Genomic DNA, 20,165 nt, shown 5'->3' with positions numbered 1-20,165 from the left:
GGAAAAAAAAAAAACTCTTTTGGGTGTGGCTGCTTCTGTTTGCTCTGGTCCATAACAAAGTCTTTCAATTCTCTAGCAGGTCATACATTTGCAGATTTACAGAACTACTATTTTACAAACAGTTTTTTTGTGTTAGGTACCCAGTTACTTGAGCTTCATCTATAGCGTAGTCCTTCTCTGTCTCAACATGCCTTGTGGCTTCTCCTCTTTAGCACCTACGTTCAATTTAAATAGTTAAAAAGGGATTCTTGTAAAAAAAATTTGAAGATTGAATAAAATCTGCTATAAAGGATGGCCTATCAACCTGTCTATTTGGAACATCCAAAAAAGGGAATTCGTTTCTCGAAATGGCGAAGCACCGAAACTATCCATCAAACCCAAATGGTGTTAGAGTTCTGTATCCATTAATTCAAACACACTGGGCAGCAAACTTCTCCATCTTCTTCTCCTCATTTTGATTTCGTTATCTACTCTGCTTGATACATGACTCTAAAACTCCGAAGTCCAAAAGACCAAGTTACGAAACTATTCAGGAAACGCAACTGGGGTTTGTTAATTCACACACCAGGTACAACAAAACTTCTCCATCTTCTTCTCTGTTATTCCTTTCTTCGAAATCCTCTAATCTACAGTTACTGTATACATTTCTCGGAACTTTGCAGCTTGATTAAATCATAATGACGAAGACCCCATAAAAAAAATTCACTTTGTCTCCTATGTCATTTACATATCAAGGAAAGGAGGCTCGCATAACAATCTTTTTGGTGTTTAGCTAACTATAACTTAGACAGCATGGATTGAACTTTGCTTCGGGCGAATAGACTTGATTCACATTGCCGATCTGTTCTTTCTTTTCTAAAAAGATGTTTTTTTCTCTTTATTATTTCCACAGACCGATCGAAAAAGAATATCACTATTCCTCCCCAGGGATCCAACAAAATTTCTAATGTGCTCGTCCCTGTAATTGCATAACTTGTCTCATACAAGCCGAAGATGACAGACCAACGACAAAGATTATGTTAAGGAGAAGAAGGGAGTGGGATACGACATGAGGCTTGCCAAATGTCTCCTCCAGGAGTCCTTTTTCGGCCATCTTCTACAGCATGCAGTGGTGCAGATAGTCGAAGAAGAGTTGCCACCTCCGGCTCTTTTGCTTGATTTTTTTATGGCACTAGGAGAGTAAAGATTGTTACTCTATGAAATGGGATGGCTTTGTAGTCATGATTTTTAGCTCACGTTGACCGTTTCGTTGAGAGCGGAGAAAGACTCGATCGACAATAGGAGGTAAATCTATATCTGTTGCCGCGTATACGTAATCCCTCTCGTAAAAATTGCAGCAGATCAGGATGCAGGATGAGGCGAAACGGTAACGAAGGACAAAAGATTGGAAACGATGGAAGAAAAGACTATCATTTTGCTATTTTGCTATTTTGCTTGGCCTTTTTTATCAGTGTTAAGTGGTCAATAGTACTTCGGGACACGTGTCTTTAGAAAAGCGTGCGACGAGATAATTAATCCACTCGCACGAGTAGACAGACAATCTAACCGATCAAGACTACCATGTCTTCCTGTCCACACACCCTATTATTATTATTCCGTTTTACCTACTATTGCCATTTCCACGCCCGTGACACCTATGGAAACAGAATGCGGCCAATGGACAGTCACGAGCACCAAACTCAATCAAATTCGAGGCAATGATTTTACCAGAAACTGTGGCCCATTAACAACGGATCCTTCATGGCTGACGCTTCAAGCTCTGTCTGTTTCTGGTAGAGGAGGCCTACCACTATTCAAAAAGAATGGATGTCCCCTTCTCCCTCTTCATCTCTTTTCATTATATAAACTCCAGAACCCAGAAAAGGAACTACAGAAGAATCATTTCAGCAGCAGGAGCAGCAGAAGCAGAAGAAGAAGATGGAAGGAAGAGCGATGGCAATGGCAGTTTTGATGATGGTGTTGGCACTGGCGGTGATTGGGAACTCAGAGATATGTAACATGACCGAGGAGGATCTGATGGCATGCAAGCCATCGGTTAGTGGTAGCGATCCGGTAGATCCACCCTCGCCCAAGTGCTGTTCGGCCCTCGAGAGTGCGGACTTTCCCTGCCTCTGTTCTTACAAAACCTCCTTTCTGCTTCCTTCCATGGGTATAGACCCCAACTTGGCCTTGCAACTTCCCGAAAAGTGCAACATCACTCCTGCCCCAAAATGCTCGTGAATCACTTCCATGCTACGAACGATTTCATGGGTTTGTTTCTCAGTTCGTTTAAAATCCTTGTGTAAGCTGTTTTACCCTGAAGATGGCCGTTTCGTTCAATCTTCTCTGTAAGCTGTTCGTCTCTGTAGATTGAACCCTTGAAATATAACCTTGTTACTTTAGATCTTGCCCGTCTCTCTGTATGACGGAGCCAGGTAAATCCCGATTTGCGATCTCATTTAACAATGGGTGGCATATTTCAGTCATATATAATAATCGCATAAAAGAATATAACCAAAGTATGATTTTAGCGCTTCGAGGAGATTGTGCAGTGACTGTGTTTCTCCGATTACGCATATCTGCTTGGAATATCTGAATCATTACCTAACTTGGTTTATTAGTTTTGCAACAGAAATAAATATGGTAAAATAGACTTTTAGCTGTTTTTTGCACTAAGTAAATTAATAGCCATCATCAAATTGGAGGCCATATCTATATTATAATGCGAAAGTTTAAGAAACTGTCAACACGTGTAAACAGAAGTATAAATAAAATATTCAATTCAAATAAAACGAGGTACAATCTCATGTTCATTTTGGTTTGACCTCAATAGTTAATCTAGTGACTGCACTAAGAATTGATAAAAGGGCCCTTGATAGCAGGATGAGGGAGACGATATTATTCTCCAATCGTTTTAGGTTAATACCGCAAAATTTAGTAACCGCAGAAGAGAGCCAATTAGCATAGACGCAGTGCGCAAAAATTTCTATTCCGATCGATCATCGCCCTTCCATCAAATTTGGTACATAGTTAATACTAAGCGAAGTAATAGATTTGATGCCTTTATAGTTTCATAATACGTTCACTTTGGAATAAAGATGATACATTGTAATAACTAAATTATAATAACAGTTAGATTTGGCTTCCCAAACCGAACGGGACATCGCGCTCCGCAATTATAAATAACAGATTTCCGAGGTGACACCGCACGAGAAACGGAAAATCGGGACGTGCTTCTATTTTCTTTACAGACATTGCTAGAAGACAACCGAACAAAGGATCCTTCGCGTGTACTTGGTAGCTAAGCTATACTCCCAATTTTCTTAGGAACATAAACAGAAAAGATACCATAAAATGCTCGGACGGACAAAGTACGAAAGATTAGGAAGCAAAAGTGCTTAAAAAGCATATACCAGTTGTTAGTATGCAGTTCTTGGAAATTTCAAAATTTACAACCGGGGAATAGCTTCTCCTAGGTCTCGTACCGGGTTGTCTCAAATAATATGACATTTCTTTAATCATAATCTTCGATTCTAGACACCCTTACAATCATTAATTCATCTTCATCACCGTACGCGAATCCGACTCTACGCCCTACCAATACTTTCTATCAGTCTAAACCCTAGTGCCCAAAAAGATTAGAACTGATCTATGTTCAAAAAGATGATCGAGCATCATAAAACCAAACCAAACCTAACAGGAACTTGGAAGTCTCAGGCAGCAGGTGCGTCGCTTGACTTGTTCGATGCTGAAAAAACAGCCCAAACGTTGCCAAATGGGTCCTTCACCTTCCCGGAACGGCCACTCTCGTCCTCGGAGATCTCTGCCTCGACGACAGCGCCGGCCTTCACGGCATACGAGAAGGCCGTTTCGACGTCCTCCGTTTCAAGGCGGAAGGTGAAACCCGTCCTGCCCAAAGCACACGTAAGAAGAAACAATATCTCATCCAATCAGATACCATTCCAGATCACAGTACGTTAAACCAATAAAAAAATTACACGTTCCCTGTAAACTGTACGATAAAGTAAACCAAACGATTATGATACTCTGTCAGACTCCTTGTACCGCTTGGCAGAGTCTCATGGATTAAGCGAGAATAAAGAAATACATGAAGCAAAGAGACAACCGTCTCCTTAACTCTGCTGGTATGTTGCGAAACGGGATGACAGGATAGCATGTAAAAACACGGAATTACATTTTATTTATGAAAAAACGAAGAATGGTAAAGTTGCCACTCGTTAGAGCTAGAAAAGACGATTAAGCGAGATAGAAAGCACGACAAGGGCCTTTAAGCACGAGGAGAGAGGACGCTAGCCATCATCCCCTACGTGGCAAGAGGGTGTACAACAAAGGCCGAGGAAGCAAAAAGAAAAACGGACGAAAGTAGAAAGAAAGGTGAGCGAGGGAAAATGAACAAAAGCAAAATGTACAAAAACAATCAAAATAAAAAACGTAAGACAAATTTTTTTTAAAAAGTTCAAAAAACTTAGGACATTCATCGTGAATAAACCTGATAATAAGACAGCTCGATACATGAAAAATAAAGAAAAGAAGATAAACAAAAGCAGTACAACTGTGGAAGAAGCTTCAAAAGAAAGACTCACGCAGTAGCACACTCCTCGGTCTGGTCACAGACAATGAACACAGAACCCCCGATCTGAAGCTCGCAGCTAAGAATCAGCGGTAGCTCCTGCTCCGCCTTCCTCTTAGGATGCACCGCCCGTTTCAGCTCCTCGGCACCAAAAGCAGCCCTGTAGAACGCGATAGCATCATTAGCCTTGGCCGCCGGAACGCAGATCTGCGGCTTCAGAGCGGAGAAAACGACGGCCTTCGTAGCGGCCTTGTCGGCAGCAGCTCCATCCTCCACCTCTTGAGCCATGGCCAGCAAAACGTTCAGAGGATGCAAACCCTAACCCTAAGAGAGAGAAGACAATGGAAGTTACAGAGAAATGAGGCGTCACGCGTCGATGGTGAAATAAAAATCTAAAGTAATATTTATAGAAGTAAAGAGGCGAAACCGTTCGTGCCTCTGAAAAGGATTTAATTACCAGAAATAAAGAGTAAAATAGCAGGCTTACGGCAGCAGTTATTTACGCGAGTACCATCGGCTACAAAACAGTGATTCAAGCATGGTTTTGACGAAAAGAGAAAAAGAATCGATAGAATTAAGGGACATATAGAAAAATACCCAAATAATTTTATTTTTTTAATAAAATACTGAACTTTAAAAAAATATTTGTATGAATACCGAATTACGAAGGTTAAAACCCACGTGACATTGGTTAACACGCCACTTAAAACAGGTTCACGTGGTGTCTGTTTAAAATTCAAAAAAATTCTCTTTCCTCTTTCTTCATCCTTTTGTTTTTTTTTTTTTTTTTTCTGCTGTTTTCGCCCATGAAAAGAATAATTTTAAGAAAAGTAAGGGAAGAGAAAAGAGGAATGAATTTTTTTTAGATTTAAAAAAAAATGATGTGGCCTCATGTGGAGTAACGTAGCAGTAAGCATAATTTCATAGATCCCACCCCTTAGTTTTAGAGAAATTAAAAAAAAAAAAAAAAGCTGAGAAGCATTGAGTTAGAGAGAGTTATAAATAAAACAAGTGGTGATGTTAATGACACGAGCATTTGGAATCATGTATGAGCCGAAGATAGATCTTATTGCGTTATCAACAAGGGAGACAAACAACCAGATTAAGGATGGGATAAGGTTAATGATTTATGAACTTTTCTCCCGGAAATAGAGGGATTTGACTTCAGTTGTCGTTGATGCCATAAGCATTATCAGACTTCCATTAAGGCAACGATCTGATTTCAAATCAAAATAAATTAGGCCCTGTTTCTGCCGATTGCATGAAACTGAGACCATAATAGATCATGTCCTTGTTCATTTATTCAAGTTCTCAAAGCAAGGAATTTTTGTCCGTCCTACCTAGTCACGTATGTTTCAATCAATTCGATATCCCAATATACGTTATACTTCTGTTTTTAGTCCTTTCTTAATAACCGTTACCAATCATTTTAGAGTCCAATTTTACTTTCACCTTAAGCAAAATCAGAGTTCTAGGTAAAATTCATGATGGATCATCAATTCTGCCAAATGGGGTGGGTCCTTGTTATAAATTCCTCTATTCGAGAAACGTGAATTATTAACAGTGTTTGAGAGGTCTGTTAAATTTAATTACACTAATTTCCTAAATCCTAGTAAAATAAAACAAGGAAAGGTCAGAACATGCCGTGGCATTTAAGTGATTTATTGATAAGAGTGTGGGCAATTAGGGAGTACGCGATCATTCTGGCGGGATGAATCGGTTCGGGCAATAGCGTTGGGTTTCGAACACCTAACCGTGCTGTCCAATCCAACTCCTGCGCCACTCTTCACGACCTTTGTCCCTTTTTTTTTTTTTTAAATTAAAAAAATAATAAATAATTCAAAATTTTAATCTTAAATAAAAATAATTGGGTAAATGAAGACATAATAGATCTTCGGACCTTCTAAAGTTGGTTGAACCGTTGGATATACTTTATTATTATTAAATTAAAAACCATGATTCTCGTAAAGTGAAGGATTAGGAGACAAGTTATTATACTAATGACCTCACCCAAGTACAGGTCCTAAAAGAATGAATATTAGTGTGGTCCATCCTGTGGTCCCCACTTCTTAAAGATCTGAGCTCTAATTTTTATACACCACAATAATGAAATAGCGCATTTGTTACATTTAGTCCAACATATCTTTATGCTCCATCCATTATGTAGGTGACATATAATGGGCGGTCACATTTTGGCTAAAATATTTAATTTATTTTAGTTTATTTTATTTTGATTTGATTTGATTTGATTTGATTTGATTGGACGGGATGGTGCAGTTACGCGTGCGTACGTATGCATGGTGTGCTGTGCGCCACCTTATACGAAGCACAGATTTGGTGTTTCATAGCAAAAATTTCATTTTCTTCCATTTGGAAGATTCCGGATGTTTTCTAATTTTTATCTTCTTTAATTATTACTAATTTATCATTTCTGACTTTTTCGACGTTCTTTTTATTTGTAGGGTTTACGATTACGGGTGCAAAATGAGAGTGTTGCAGCTTTTCAGGAATGGGCGCGTTGGCTTCCATCTCCTCCGCGGTCTACCAAAGCGGCACCTTCTAGGGAAGGCCTCACCACGGCCGTGCCAATCGCAACGGCGTCGGATGGAAACACCTGGTACCTTGCTTTCTCTCTGCTGTTTCTCTGTAAAATTCGCCTTCTCTGGATCTTATATATCGCTGCTGCTTCTTAAGACACTCTATTATACTCTAGTAATTTGTATATGGCGGTCGTGGAATGTTAATTAACGAACAGTATGTGACGGTAAAGATTACTTGTTTTCCTAGAACTCCATTTGGTCCTTGTGGAAGAATGTACTGATGCAGTGATGCGTTGGGTTCCGCACGTATTTGTCGACTTTATTCATTGATTTTTTTTTTTTTTATAGTGGTTGATCGTCTACCGTTACGTGTTTAGTTATACGGTACAACTGCCTTTAGAAGTTCATTCAGCTTAATGCAAAACTATAAAAGCAGTTTACTAAACCAGAGGATGCGTACCAAGTGCTTGACTGCGTACCATCCGAGTTACTCTGGCAGATTTGTTTAGATGTCCTGATGGTTTCTGCATTATGTTGTGGTTCCTGATGGAAATATGAAGAAAATTTGCATACCCTACAATTGTTGTGTTAGGAGGCATAGAATCTTTTTCGTTACACAAGTAAGAGGAATTCTCTTTTCATCATGGATTAACTCTTTACTGTATTGCCATGACTATCAAAGAAGTTGTGAGTGAGGGAAACTGTTTTTCTGCGAGTTTATCAGTCTTTGTGGGCATGTCTCCTTGTTTGTATATGTGAACGAGAGGTTGAGAGAGAGTAGTCACTAGATCTTCGTCTAACTAATGACAACAACTCAGAGCCCTTCCACATCGAGGGGTGAAGAATCTGTTCGCAAAGACATGAAGGCAAGTCGAAGGCGCTGGGGAAGCACTCTCAACTTGTTATTATTGCATCACTATACCTATAAAGGATTGCTGGAACAAACTACAACATTTTGTTTCTTGCTCTTCCAGCTTATTTATCTCCCAAAAAGATTTATCTTCATGTAATCATGAGGCTTAAAGAATAACCCTTTTCCAATTAATCTTTTCAGATATTTTAAGATTCCTTGGGCAACTTCCACATGAACCTTGCAAAGATACTCCATGAATTGACTAACAACATTGAGGGTCAAAGATAGATACATTGTCTTATCATTGGCTCAACAGCAAAGTATAGCTAGTAGCTGCAATCACTGTTAATGGACAAGGTGGTCAAGATAGCAATAGACTCAATTCTAAATTTAATGTCCTTATTTAGCAGATATCCTAGTGGCTTTTGCTACGAATCCTGACTTGGTTCTCCCTTGCATAGTTGCTTAAGCTTATGCTTTAGTTGAAAAGGAAGCAAACTAATTTCCATTAATTGTTGATGAACAAAGTCCTCTGCATTACCAGAGGAAAAGTAATTTTTTACTTGCTAGATGACATAAACACTCTGTAAGTCCCTGTAACATTAACAAGTAATATGTTTCTTTTTTTCTTTGAACCCTCGCCAGTTACAGATAATCATTCAGTGAGGCAAATTCACACAAAGCAATCACTGAATGTTCTTGACTCATAAGTTCCTTCGCAACTTGGCTCAGAAGGGTCTCATCGTTTTCAAGTATATGAGTACCAAAGCATTGAAACGAGAGGTTCACTATAAATACTTGCTAACATAAATCTTTGAAACACCGACAGCATTCACTTTCTGAGTAACGACAAGTAATTGCAGGAATTTAGTTCTTTACGTTATCTGTTTATGCGTCCAACTCGAGACGCTACAGTTACTGAGGCATAGTCTTTTAAACTGACGGAAACAAGTTTCGCAATGCATTTGCCTCCTGATACTATATGAGGCCACGAAACGTTGGAATAATCCACTAGCAAACACCAAAAGCAGGAAGATTCTATATACGAACACGGCAGGAAGCTGGTCATCTCGGAAGGAAAATTCGTGATAAAAAGAAGCACGTTAAGAGGTACCTGCTGGGTGACTCCAAGTGGCGAAGCAGTGATGTATGACACAGCCCAATCGAAGAAAGCAAAAGGGTCGCTGCCAAGAGCAAGCCTGAATAGGAAGATAAAGCAGATAAGGGGGGACATCTTCCTAGGAATCTGACAACTCTCTGTGGTTCCCTCTTTCCGGAGAACCGGAAACCGAAACTAAGGAGATAGTTCTTTCACTTGGAGCACTTGAATAACTTGATGCTGCAGCAGCGAGAGCCTGAGACGGTATCAACATCATCAGTGCTACAGAGGACTAAGAGCCAAAAGCTCAAAACTAAGAGCCAGCTGCTTATGCGATCAGAGGCCAGAGTGAATGGGAAGGAAATAGCTATGGAACAAAGCCAAGGTGGGTCGCACGGCTCCCCTGCTCGGATTTCGAAAAGTCATGACCAGGGCCTCGCTTCCACGGGAAAGGATACAAAAGGAAAAGCTGCTTTTTTCTTTTTAAATATTAATGCTAGCATTTCCCAACGGTCTTCACTCTTCAATAGTTTCCCGGGCGCTATGCTGTAACGGATGTTCCCGTCGGCTCGCGATCCGGCTTGAGGTAAATCGGGATCGAGATCTAGAGGGAGCGGGAGCGAGAGCCAGGGGGGGGGGGAAAAATTTCCTCCCCTCGTCACCGTCGAGCCCCTCCCGTTGGTTGTTGTCATCGCCTCTATCGTCGTTGACAGTTGCTAGTCGGTTGCCTTTGTCGCCGTCTGTTCGATTTCTTTCTCTCCTTGCCGTCGCGTCTGTTTCTATCGCTGTCGTCGTCGTCGCCGTCGCAACTGTCATCCCCGACGACAGGTCCTCCCCGGCACCGTAACCCCCTTCCCTCTGCATCGTCTCAGCGGAAAACCAGAACTAGTAAGTTCATGGGAGAAATAATCTCTCCCCGTCCCCCCCGCCCCCCTGTGAAGATGATTTCGCACGTGCGAGATCATAAAGTAAAAAAAATAAAATAAATTTCGTTAAACTCTCCTTCCTCATAGCTCTTGAACAAATTAAAAATACATTTTATAGAAATAAGTTTCGATGAACTATTAGTATCTCATGTTTTTTGTAAATATTTTTCTAATTGAACATTCTTATTAAAAAGTCATATAATTTTCTAAGTAAGATTTTTTTGCCAAAATGGGGTAGAAAACTCTATAGAAAATTTTTAAATAAGTATTTAACAGTTGATGCTATAATACTTTTAGCATGAAGCAATTTTCATTGTAATTTTGTGTTTGACATTTTATTTGATTAAAAATGTATCGATAAGTATAATAATATATTATATTGATTATTAATTTTTATTTATTTCTCTAGAAGAGGCAATAGAGGTCCATTTAACTTTCCTAAGAAAAAATTAAAATATTTCTTATAATTTTCTAATAAGTCACTAATAGTAATATGATTTTATTTAAAGGATTTATAGTTTTTAATTGGGTGATTGTAAATTGATATTGATATTTCATTTAATTTTGTTGTGTTTGATTATTGTATGGAGTTTATTCATAATGTTATATAGTGTATGGAGTGTTTAGACTATATTATGAAGTGTATGGAGTGTATAAATAATTTTATGAAGTGTTTATGGAATATATAGATAATTTTATGGAGTGTTTATGCAGGTATTATGTATATAGATTATGCCCAAGTTTAAGTAGAGGTCATGTCAAATTTTATATAGGTATTATATACATAGATTATGTTCAATTTTAAATAGAAGTCATGCCCAATCTTATACATGTATTATATATATAGGTTATGCCCAATTTGATGTAGAGGTTATGCCCAATTTTATGTAAAATGTATACATAATTTTATATACAATTTATTTTATATATATTTTTTGAAAATTTTTAAATGTATGTTGAAGCTAAAGCTCGGCTCGAACTCGGTTAAAATTTTTGGGCTCGAGCTCGATAACAATTTTAGGCTCGAGACGAGGTTCGGCTCGAAGCTCGACTCGATGCCACCCCTATCGGTAGGCCTCTGAGTAGGATTTCTTTCAGTAGGTTTCTGAGTGGAGACATCCAGCCGGGTTTAATTTAAATATTTTGAATTCATGTTTGAGCAGAGCTTAGCCTCCAGCCTAAAATTATAATTGAGCTCGAGTCCAATGATTTTAATCGAGTTCAAGTTTTGATTTATATTTAAAACTTTATATAAAATACATGTCAAATAAATTGTATACATAAAATTATTCAAAAAAATGTATAATTATGCATAAATTTTATTCAATAATCAAGCACAAAAACATCTTTGAAATATCAATATAAAATGGTCGATGTCTCCTTTGTAATTAAGAGCTCAAAACACGATGCCATTAAACTACAGTCTTCAAATATCTAGTAGTGGTGACTGCTAAGGATTGACGAATCATTTGCCAAGCAGTCAAAACACCCAACAAAATAATACAATGAAAAAATAGAAAAATCAAACAAAAAATCAATAATAGGGTGAGAGCCATTACCTCTGAGGAATGAGTAGGAATAAACTCCTAAAACAATATGAGGCATTCATCCATAGTAATTTTAATGCGAAATTGAAGATAAATAATGGAATATAAAAGATAAAAAAAAATCATTGCTAGTCTATTACGTCGGCAATGAAAAAATCCCCCAAAAGATTAAGATTAAAAGAGAGGCAAATAGGGACATAAGAGAGACAAGGGAAAAAGACAAGTGATTGGGCTCAAAAGGTGTTGGATGGTTACCAAACCCAATCAGTTTTCTTCCCCTTGTTTGCCTTCTTGTTCATTTGTAAACTCGGATAATTAAACGGCAAACACCTAGTCGACTGGGACAATCCTTTTGTACTTGTTTTACTCGTTTGGTTTCTCTCTGTGGGTTCCTTCTATCAACTTTACTCAAGGTAAGGAGAATCTTGCCTTTTGAGCTTCTCTCCAACTCCCACCTTTTTCGCTTTAATAAATTTCCCTTGATCGTTTATCGATATCCATTGGGACCATGTTAGCCTCTATTTCTAAAAATTATTTTAATTTTTAGTATACATTGATGAAAACATTAAATGACATAAATTCCCACCTCCCATCTCCTTTTTTACCAAATTCTCTTCCTCAAGCAAAGAACTTTCCTTTTGCAACTTTTGTCTCTTTTCTTTTTTCTGTGTCTGCTCATCTCTCTGTTCTCGTTTTATCATTCTTCTCCTAATTTCTTCAAATGGGATGCCTTCATAGCAGTTGTAGTGAGTCAAACGAAGCGGAGATGGGGGAGAAGGTTCGAAAAACTCAAGTGGTTTGTGTGATTGATGAGAAGAAAATGTTATGGGGTTTGAGCTTGATGATTCTTCTGGGTATGAGCCGAAGGCAAAGGAAGGAGGGCAAGAACAACCAGGCGTGGCTCTTGGCGGACTTTGCTCTAGCAGTTACAAACAACGTGGACCCAGAATTTCAAGAACTTACCTTTGTTCCATCACTTCCGTCGACGAGGAAGAAATCGAAGACTGAGATTGAGAGTAAGAAATCAAAGAGAGAGAATGAGAAATAAGAAGACAAAATTCCCCCCATTTTCGCTCAATCGTCGCCTATCAAACATTGTTACCCTGTTCTCCTTGATTCCTGAGAGAACGAAAGACAAAGAGTTTCCACTCGAACTCGAAGAGTCAAAGACTTCCCGCCTCCCGAGCCCTCGTTAAGCTAACGAGCCAGCTCGCAAGTTTTCAATCTGAACCATGGTTCGGTTGAACTCACCTCATTATCTTAAACGAGTCTCCTCTAGGTTGGAGATCCAGATAAATCAAATCAAACTGAGCCAGAACCAAGCTGAGCTCGAGTCACTTACGAATTGGCTCGGTTTGATGCCACCCCTAGTTAGTAAGAGTCTAAACGCGGAATAAATACACAAAAGTAGAAGTTGTTGTTGGTTCCTCGTATTCAGAAGAGAATAGATAATGGAAAAAGTAAATGAATTTTAACAGTTTCGGCTTTAGTTAAAACGATGGAGATTAAATTAATTATGAAAGTACAGGAAAACACAGTCTAGTGCATGGATCCGACCACGAGTGAAAACAGTGTCACTATTCCATTGTTTCTGAATTCTACAAAGGCAACATTCTTATTCCCCTTCCAGAACCTGAGGCAAAATTAGCACTGAATTCATTTTCCATGATCATAGGCTGGCGTAGGCCTATTTCCTCATTAACCCATATCTATTTCTGGATTTATTTGATATAATTTATGTACTCTTTAACTAACAAACTTTCAGTCATTTTTCTCAAAAAAAATTCAAGAGTCTTCTTGATGATGAACACTTACAATTTAGTTTTTAAGATGTCATTTACATTTATTTTACCCACTTTTTAAGGATGAAAGTTTTAAACGTCCCTCTCTTTTTACCTTTCATTAATTTACTTTATTTGTTTCTTTCTCTTTTTCATTTCGCCCAAGCCAAAAACTGGGGTTATTGTCTTAGTTTTCATATTTCTATATCATTCTTTATGGTTATATTAGCACACCACCCCCTCGAAATCTAATTGGTAATAAATTAAAACGTTGGAATAAATGATACATAAGCCGTCTTAGCTCAGCTGGTAGAGCGCATGGCTTTTAACCATGTGGTCGTGGGTTCGATTCCCACAGACGGCGTTTTTTTTTTTTTTTGGTTTTATCCTCTCTGGTAGACGCATTATTACTGGGCGGGCAATGCATACTATGGTGGATTTAATTCTGATTGCAAACTTTATTTTGATGGGCTTCTCTATTGAACTAGAAATTATGGACAAAGCTTTTGCTACTCGCTTCACCTCAAATGCAAATGCAACGCAATATTATCCAATGCAAGAGCAAGTAGCAGCAGTTGAGTACCAAGTCTACAAGAAAACAGCAGTGCAAACGTCGCCATGTTCAATGCGTGCATACTTCAGTGTCCACCCTTGTGTTTTTGGTAACTTGGACCCTGGTTTGAACACGGCTGTGCCTGTGTCCATCCTGCGTCCAAGTGGCATAACAATACTTGCAATTTCATCTGTTTTGGTACCACGTTCAGTTTGTAGCTCAAGAATCACCACTGGATGGAAGGACCTGATTGGTATCAATCCTTGTAAAAGGAAGATAATCAGAACATTTGTTCTTGTTTGTGAAGACGTTGTTTTGGTTGGTCTCTCAATGTTTGCTTGCTTTAGCAGGTATTGGCTTATATTCAAGGTCTACTACACCCATGTAAATGAACTTTGTTACAAGAAATAATATGCTCTCCCGCAGAAAAGCACATTAAAACAGGAAATCCCCTCACTCACCCTTATGCTTATTAGTGTCCATAACTCTGCTTTACAGTGTGAGTGTTATAGGGATCAAGGACAATTTCATGCAGGCAACAACCTACTGAAAGACTAGCAAAATCCAGTGAGAACAAAACATTAGTTGCAAAAAATTTCTCCAGGAACAGATCCTCATTCTACACAGATTACATCCAGCAACTCCTTACAAGCCGGACTGACCTCTATGTTCTCCATCTTCAACCGTCGCCTAATCAATGGGCTCTTTTGCCCTGCAGCGGCATATGTCCTTATCAAGGACTCAAACACCTTCTCCCCCTTCTCGCCCTCTGCCTTGTCAAGAATCTCCAAAAGCCCTTCAGCACCTTCAACATCTTTTTCTTGAAGGTAATGAGACATCATTCGATGCACAACATCTCTTGAAGGGACCCACTTTCCACCGTCCCCCCTTCCAGCTTCAATAGCATTTGTAATGCACTTAGCTGCCTCCTTCATGTTCCCTTTCCTCGAATAATAATCCATAAAAATCTCCCATGTTTTGCTATTTGGTTTTGCCTTTCTCCTTATTGCATGATTCTTCATTTTCTCAGCCTCATCTAGCATATCTGCTTTGGTATAAGCTCCAATTAAAGCATTTGCAAGACGGATGTCATAAGTTTCATATGATCTCTCCCATTCTTTAAAACATTTCACTGCTCCAGGTAAATCATTCAGATTCACTAAAACCTGAATCATATTAAGATAGCTAATGTTTGCCATTTTTGGGAAAGCCAGTTTTAGAGATCGCCAAACTCGATATACCTCAACTAAATTTCCAGTGCGACCATACAGAGTCATCAGGAACTGGAAAGCTCCAAGGTCCTTTCTTGCATTTTTCTTTTCAAGTTCTTTGAGTGCTATATCTGCCTTCCCAAACATACCAGCATCAACATAAATTGAAGCAAGATTGCTATATGTTGTCCAATCTGCAGTCACTCGTCCATCCCTTTTCATCTCCTCGATGACTCTCTCAACCCCATCAATGTCTTTAACAGCAGCAAGCCCCCTCATCCATACATTATAAGTATAGCAGTCTGGCATCACGTCTGATGTTTTCATCTCCTGTATAATAGATGGAATTTTTTCAGGTTGGCTAGTTTTGGTGTAAAGCGTCATCAAACTGTTGTAGGCCATGGAGGTTGAAGCAAAACGAAGTTCCTTCATCTTTTCCATAAGGGCCTCTGCCTTTTCTGTCATTAGCTCCTTACAGTAGCAGTTGAGAAGTGCACCATAACAAAGTTGATTTTTTGCTGTCTCAGGGAGGTCCATGAAGTACTTCTCTGCAGAGGAGATACCACGACCTTTGGCAACAAGATCTATTTGGATTGCATGATCACTCACAGTCAAGTTCATGCCCCTTTTGGCCATAGCTTCTGAAAGCTGCAGAAAGGAAAAGATTTCCATCATCTAATTTACAGGGCCACCAGAAAACATCAAAGAGGAAATAAAGAATTTTTTCCTACAAAAGATCACCTTATACAAAAATGTACAGTTCCCTCATACAAATGTTTAAAGATTTGCCCTTCCCAGTATTATAAATTCCCTTTTTAACACTAATTACAAGGGTATACACGTCTTATTTTCCCCCAAAAAATGAAAAAAATAAACAAAAAAGGTATGCAATTAGACAAATATATGAAGATAATGCCAATCAAATACATGCCATCAATGAAGAAAGTATGACATGACCAACAGCATATGATTGACAAAGGATAAAACAAGGTTCTAGAAGATACTAAAGGAACAATTAAAATAGCTTCCAGGGATTCACTCTGAGGCAGAAGATGATGGCATATAAAGGCTGAGCTAAACACATAATGGTAAAAGTCTGAAGAAGTACTAAACAGGTCAATTCTGATAAAAAAAAGTAAGACCAGATATATGTTGATACATACCAAAAATAACATTAAAAAATTTAAAATATTTAAAGCAAATAAAATCCTTGATTTGAGCTCATTGGCATCTCAAATCTGTCCTGAAAAGGAGTGTGTGCCAACATATAAAAAACTCATACCATGTTTACTGATCTTACCTTCAAAGCTGCTCCGTATCTCTTGCGGTCTCGAAGTTTCTTGATAGACATAGCAACTTCCCATTTGTACACTCTCTTGTGACTGTTGAGAAACTGATTCAGCTCCATGCGAACACTCGTATCAGAGCTCCCTTGTCTGAAGAGCCTATTGTATAGAGCCTCCTCCAAATACTTTTTAGAACGCTTTACAACAGATTGCCTCATCGGTGGGGGAAACTGTGCCATTTCTCTTTAATTCTATCCCTCTTCTTCCTCCTTTATCTAAATTAGCACACAGCAGTGTAGGGGAATTAATGATAGTGAACTGGTAAAAAAACTAATGTGATAATTGATTTTCTTTTATAATAATTATCACCATATTTTTTTGATAGCAGAATTAGTTATCATTTTGTAGGAGATGTATGAAATATGTGAAATTACAGTTGAGTATATACATAGGAACAAAAGAAATAGAGATTTTTGTTGCGCCAATGGGCCACATATCGAATCAACTAAGAGAAACCTTTACAAATCAGACTTCTCTTGGGATATCAAGCATAAGTACAAGCCACAATTCAGAAGAAGGAGAAGAAGAAGAAGAAGAAAAATGCAAAGAGTCAAAAGAAAAAGAAGAGAAAAGCTACAGATTCACAAAAGAAGGAACTGAAGTTTACATTTCATTCAATAAAGCACATATTCCATACATAAAAACGAGAATGCAGCTGAAAAAAAAGAAGCATACTCAATCCATCCACTCCGTTTTATTAACAGCACAAAGCAAAATCAACACAGAGATACAACTTCATACGATACACTCGTTACATATTCGAACTCAATGTAACACCTTTTTTTATCAGTGCCAGTCCATAAAATAAATCAGTTGATACAAATCGGATGTCATAATTAATAAAAAAAAGTCTCGAACACCCTACCAAACTACCAATTATATGCTCGGAAGCAAGCATGCAATCCCAGCTCGCATAAAGCAGTTCTTAAATCACCAAAAAGACAGCAACTCAGTCAAATTCAATAAACCATAAAGATAGATATTCAAGAAGGGAAACTTCTTCTCAGCAGCAATGCAAGGGACAGGAGATGCCAGACTCGACAAGGCAGCTGAAGGGAGGAAGGGAGAGAAGGAGGGAGGAAGAGAGAGAGAGAGAGAGAGAGGACGAGGATTGTCGTTGATCAACTGTTCGCAGAGCCAGAGAATCGGATTTCATAAGAGATAAAAGGAAGAGAGTATGATCCACAGAGAGAAGGATCAAGGTAGACATATAAGCTGACTGCTTACCAGTTCGATAAGTGCCTCGTTAATGAGAAGGCTGAAGGAGGTCGAAGGAGGCACAGGCTTACCAGGATTCAAGCAGGAATAGAAAAAGAGAGACCGTACCTTGAACCGCGAATGTGAGGTACCAAAGGTCGTTCCGGCACCGTGGTCGGAGAAGGTGAGTCGTTCGGCGGAAAGCAGTAAAAGAAATGGTTTTTCTCAGGTTACTAGGTTTTGCTCTTGTTGGCAGAGCACGTATGCAAGCAGAGGAAGGCTGTGCCCGGTTCCCCTTCATTCCGGTTCAACGGACGGCATTCGACCCGATGCAACCCAGGCCATGACACAACATCGTAAGTTTGTAACATTGAGCTGTCAATAACATAAAAGTTTATTATCATCAAAATATTTTTTTTATTTCAATAATTTTAATTTTTTTTGTAAATAAGAAGTCATCTAAGATATCGTTGGATACGGGATTATTAATTAAATCTATAAATTTATAAATTTATAAAAAGACAGTGTAAAATTATAAATGGCATGGTTACCATTTTGATATTCTATTTTTATTTCATCCTATTCTTTTCTAGGGTATTCCTAGGTAAATAAACAGAAAGATAACAGAAATTAATGAATTAAATATATAAAATTTTTAAATACTAAAAAATATAATAGCATATTTATAATGTTTCAAGATAGTATAATATCATGTAACAACGTCTCTTGACATAGTTATATAAATAAATCATTATAATATGAGGTATAGAATAGGTATTATTTGATTTTATTCTATTTAATAAATGGTAGATGAGTATGATAGAAATAAGGACGAGAATCAAAATATAAGTACCATATATACTTAAACTCAAACTCTTAAGAGTTGTAATCCTCTACAATTTCAATTATAATTCTATAAATAGTGTACACCTGATTAATGATAATCACAGTAATTATTATTTTATATTCATAAATTCTACATGGTATCAAAGCAGGTACTTATATGTGGACCTCCACCCAAATTATCTACATGTAGAGCCACAAAAGAGGGCTTACACTTGAGGGGGAGTATTAGAAAAGAGTCACACATAGATTAGTGAGTACAAATATTTAAGTTTATTAGTTGGGAAAGAGGTTTTCTAAATTGGGAGTGTTGAAGATCCGAACTTAACGGGTCTTACGATCCGAAATTAACTGGTCATGATCCGACAATAACGGATCTGTAATTTTAATTTCAAACGGGATTCATTCCCTTATATGTAAATATATTCTGAATGTATATTTCACATCGGAAATAAAGAATTTTACATGGTATCATAGCGACGATCTTGAGATCGCTCTTTCTATTTTTTTTTCCCGTCTGTCTCGTTGCTGCTTCCGATTCCGGGGACGTTTCCGTCGAGGTCCAAACCCTCGTTCGACAGACGGAGATAAACCTACGCCAATCGTCAAGAGACGCAACAAGAGCTCTTTTATTCTCCACCAAAGGTCTCCCAGATCCGGCCACTACACTATCCCCGCCACCGCCTTCCGACCTTCCTTTGCTGCAGACGACGCTTGCAAACCGCGCTCCAACGTTTTGCATTGTCCCGCTACTGCGCCTTCCGATGACTGGTTTATTTTTCGTCGCTCTCTGTCTGTAGAGACGGTAGAGACGAAGGAAATATTTACACTTTGATGCGTTGAATTAAATCAATGCTTTATGGTCTGAGCCAATATATTGAGCCGAGCCGAACCAATTTTCTGCCGAGTCAACTCGGACCTAAGGAGTCTAGCTCGAAGTCCCGAGCCGAAGCCAGAGTCCCAGTCTACGCACACCAGCTTCTAACAAGGATATCGCTAGTATGACATCCAACTTTACTAATCCGAATCACCCACTGTATCTTCACCATTCAGATCAGCCTGGGTTGGTTCTCATACCACAACTTCTCACTGAGGATAATTACAGCATATGGCGTCATTCCATGACTATGGCCCTCACAGTAAAAAACAAATTTAGTTTTGTTGATGGATCTCTTCAACGACCAGACAACAATACCGACAATGAATTACAACAGTGGATTCGTTGTGATAACCTTGTCAAAACTTGGTTATTGAGTTCAATCTCTAGAGATATTGCAACAAGTGTATTTTATTGTGATGGATCACAAACAATTTGGAATGAGTTGTGCGACCGTTTTTCTCAGGTAAACAACGTCCAATTATTTCACATTGAGAATGAAATACATGATTGCGTACAAAATAATATGTTTGTTAGCTCATATTTTACAAAACTCAAAAGACTGTGGGATGAGAGAAATTCTATTTGTCCTATCTCACACTGTCATTGTGGCTCTATGAAAGAGGAACTATCCTATTGAGAAACACAGAAAATCATCAAGTTTCTCATGGGATTAAGTGAATCTTTTACTACCGTAAGTGGACAAATATTGACAATGGACCCTTTGCCTAAGATTGGCAAAGTTTATTCTCTAGTACTCAGACATGAACAACAAAAAGATGTATTTGATAAACGGAGCATCATTCAACCTGAGGCAGCAAC

The 20,165-nt window shown here is 38.4% G+C and overlaps 2 protein-coding genes and 1 non-coding gene across 3 annotated transcripts; 1 reads left to right on the top strand and 2 right to left on the bottom strand.

The window, feature by feature from the left end:
* Nucleotides 1–3,360: 3,360 nt before the first annotated feature.
* LOC137946681 (uncharacterized protein At5g48480-like) lies at nucleotides 3,361–4,933 on the bottom strand. Its single transcript, XM_068793021.1, has 2 exons — nucleotides 4,584–4,933; nucleotides 3,361–3,888 (listed from the first exon to the last, which is right to left on the bottom strand). The coding sequence occupies exons 1-2, from the start codon at nucleotides 4,856–4,858 to the stop codon at nucleotides 3,693–3,695; spliced, it is 471 nt and encodes a 156-aa protein (XP_068649122.1). The 5' UTR covers nucleotides 4,859–4,933; the 3' UTR covers nucleotides 3,361–3,692.
* An 8,674-nt stretch (nucleotides 4,934–13,607) lies between these two features.
* TRNAK-UUU (transfer RNA lysine (anticodon UUU)) lies at nucleotides 13,608–13,680 on the top strand. The gene has a single exon. It is a non-coding gene; the product is annotated as a tRNA-Lys (tRNA).
* Nucleotides 13,681–14,244: 564 nt separating this feature from the next.
* On the bottom strand, nucleotides 14,245–17,907 carry LOC137946604 (large ribosomal subunit protein mL101 (rPPR4)-like). Its single transcript, XM_068792954.1, has 3 exons — nucleotides 17,753–17,907; nucleotides 16,381–16,641; nucleotides 14,245–15,728 (listed from the first exon to the last, which is right to left on the bottom strand). The coding sequence occupies exons 2-3, from the start codon at nucleotides 16,603–16,605 to the stop codon at nucleotides 14,484–14,486; spliced, it is 1,470 nt and encodes a 489-aa protein (XP_068649055.1). The 5' UTR covers nucleotides 16,606–16,641; nucleotides 17,753–17,907; the 3' UTR covers nucleotides 14,245–14,483.
* Nucleotides 17,908–20,165: the final 2,258 nt, after the last annotated feature.

This window comes from Aristolochia californica, unplaced genomic scaffold (genome assembly GCF_029961685.1).
Source record: "Aristolochia californica isolate CCGP_79_NKW_82.1479 unplaced genomic scaffold, dmAriCali1.0.hap1 SCAF_1, whole genome shotgun sequence".
NCBI lineage: Eukaryota > Viridiplantae > Streptophyta > Magnoliopsida > Piperales > Aristolochiaceae > Aristolochia > Aristolochia californica.
The sequence above is the reverse complement of the archived record's forward strand: the minus strand, read 5'-3'. Positions and strand labels throughout refer to the sequence as shown.

Bases quoted from the DNA above. Each gene is read 5' to 3' on its own strand.
- LOC137946604 (XM_068792954.1), bottom strand. From the start codon at position 16,605: ATGGCACAGTTTCCCCCACCGATGAGGCAATCTGTTGTAAAGCGTTCT. The intron at 15,729-16,380 runs GTAAGATCAGTA...TCCTTTCTGCAG, and splicing joins GATACGGAGCAGCTTTGAAG to CTTTCAGAAGCTATGGCCAA.
- LOC137946681 (XM_068793021.1), bottom strand. From the start codon at position 4,858: ATGGCTCAAGAGGTGGAGGATGGAGCTGCTGCCGACAAGGCCGCTACG. The intron at 3,889-4,583 runs GTGAGTCTTTCT...TGCTTTGGGCAG, and splicing joins ACCGAGGAGTGTGCTACTGC to GACGGGTTTCACCTTCCGCC.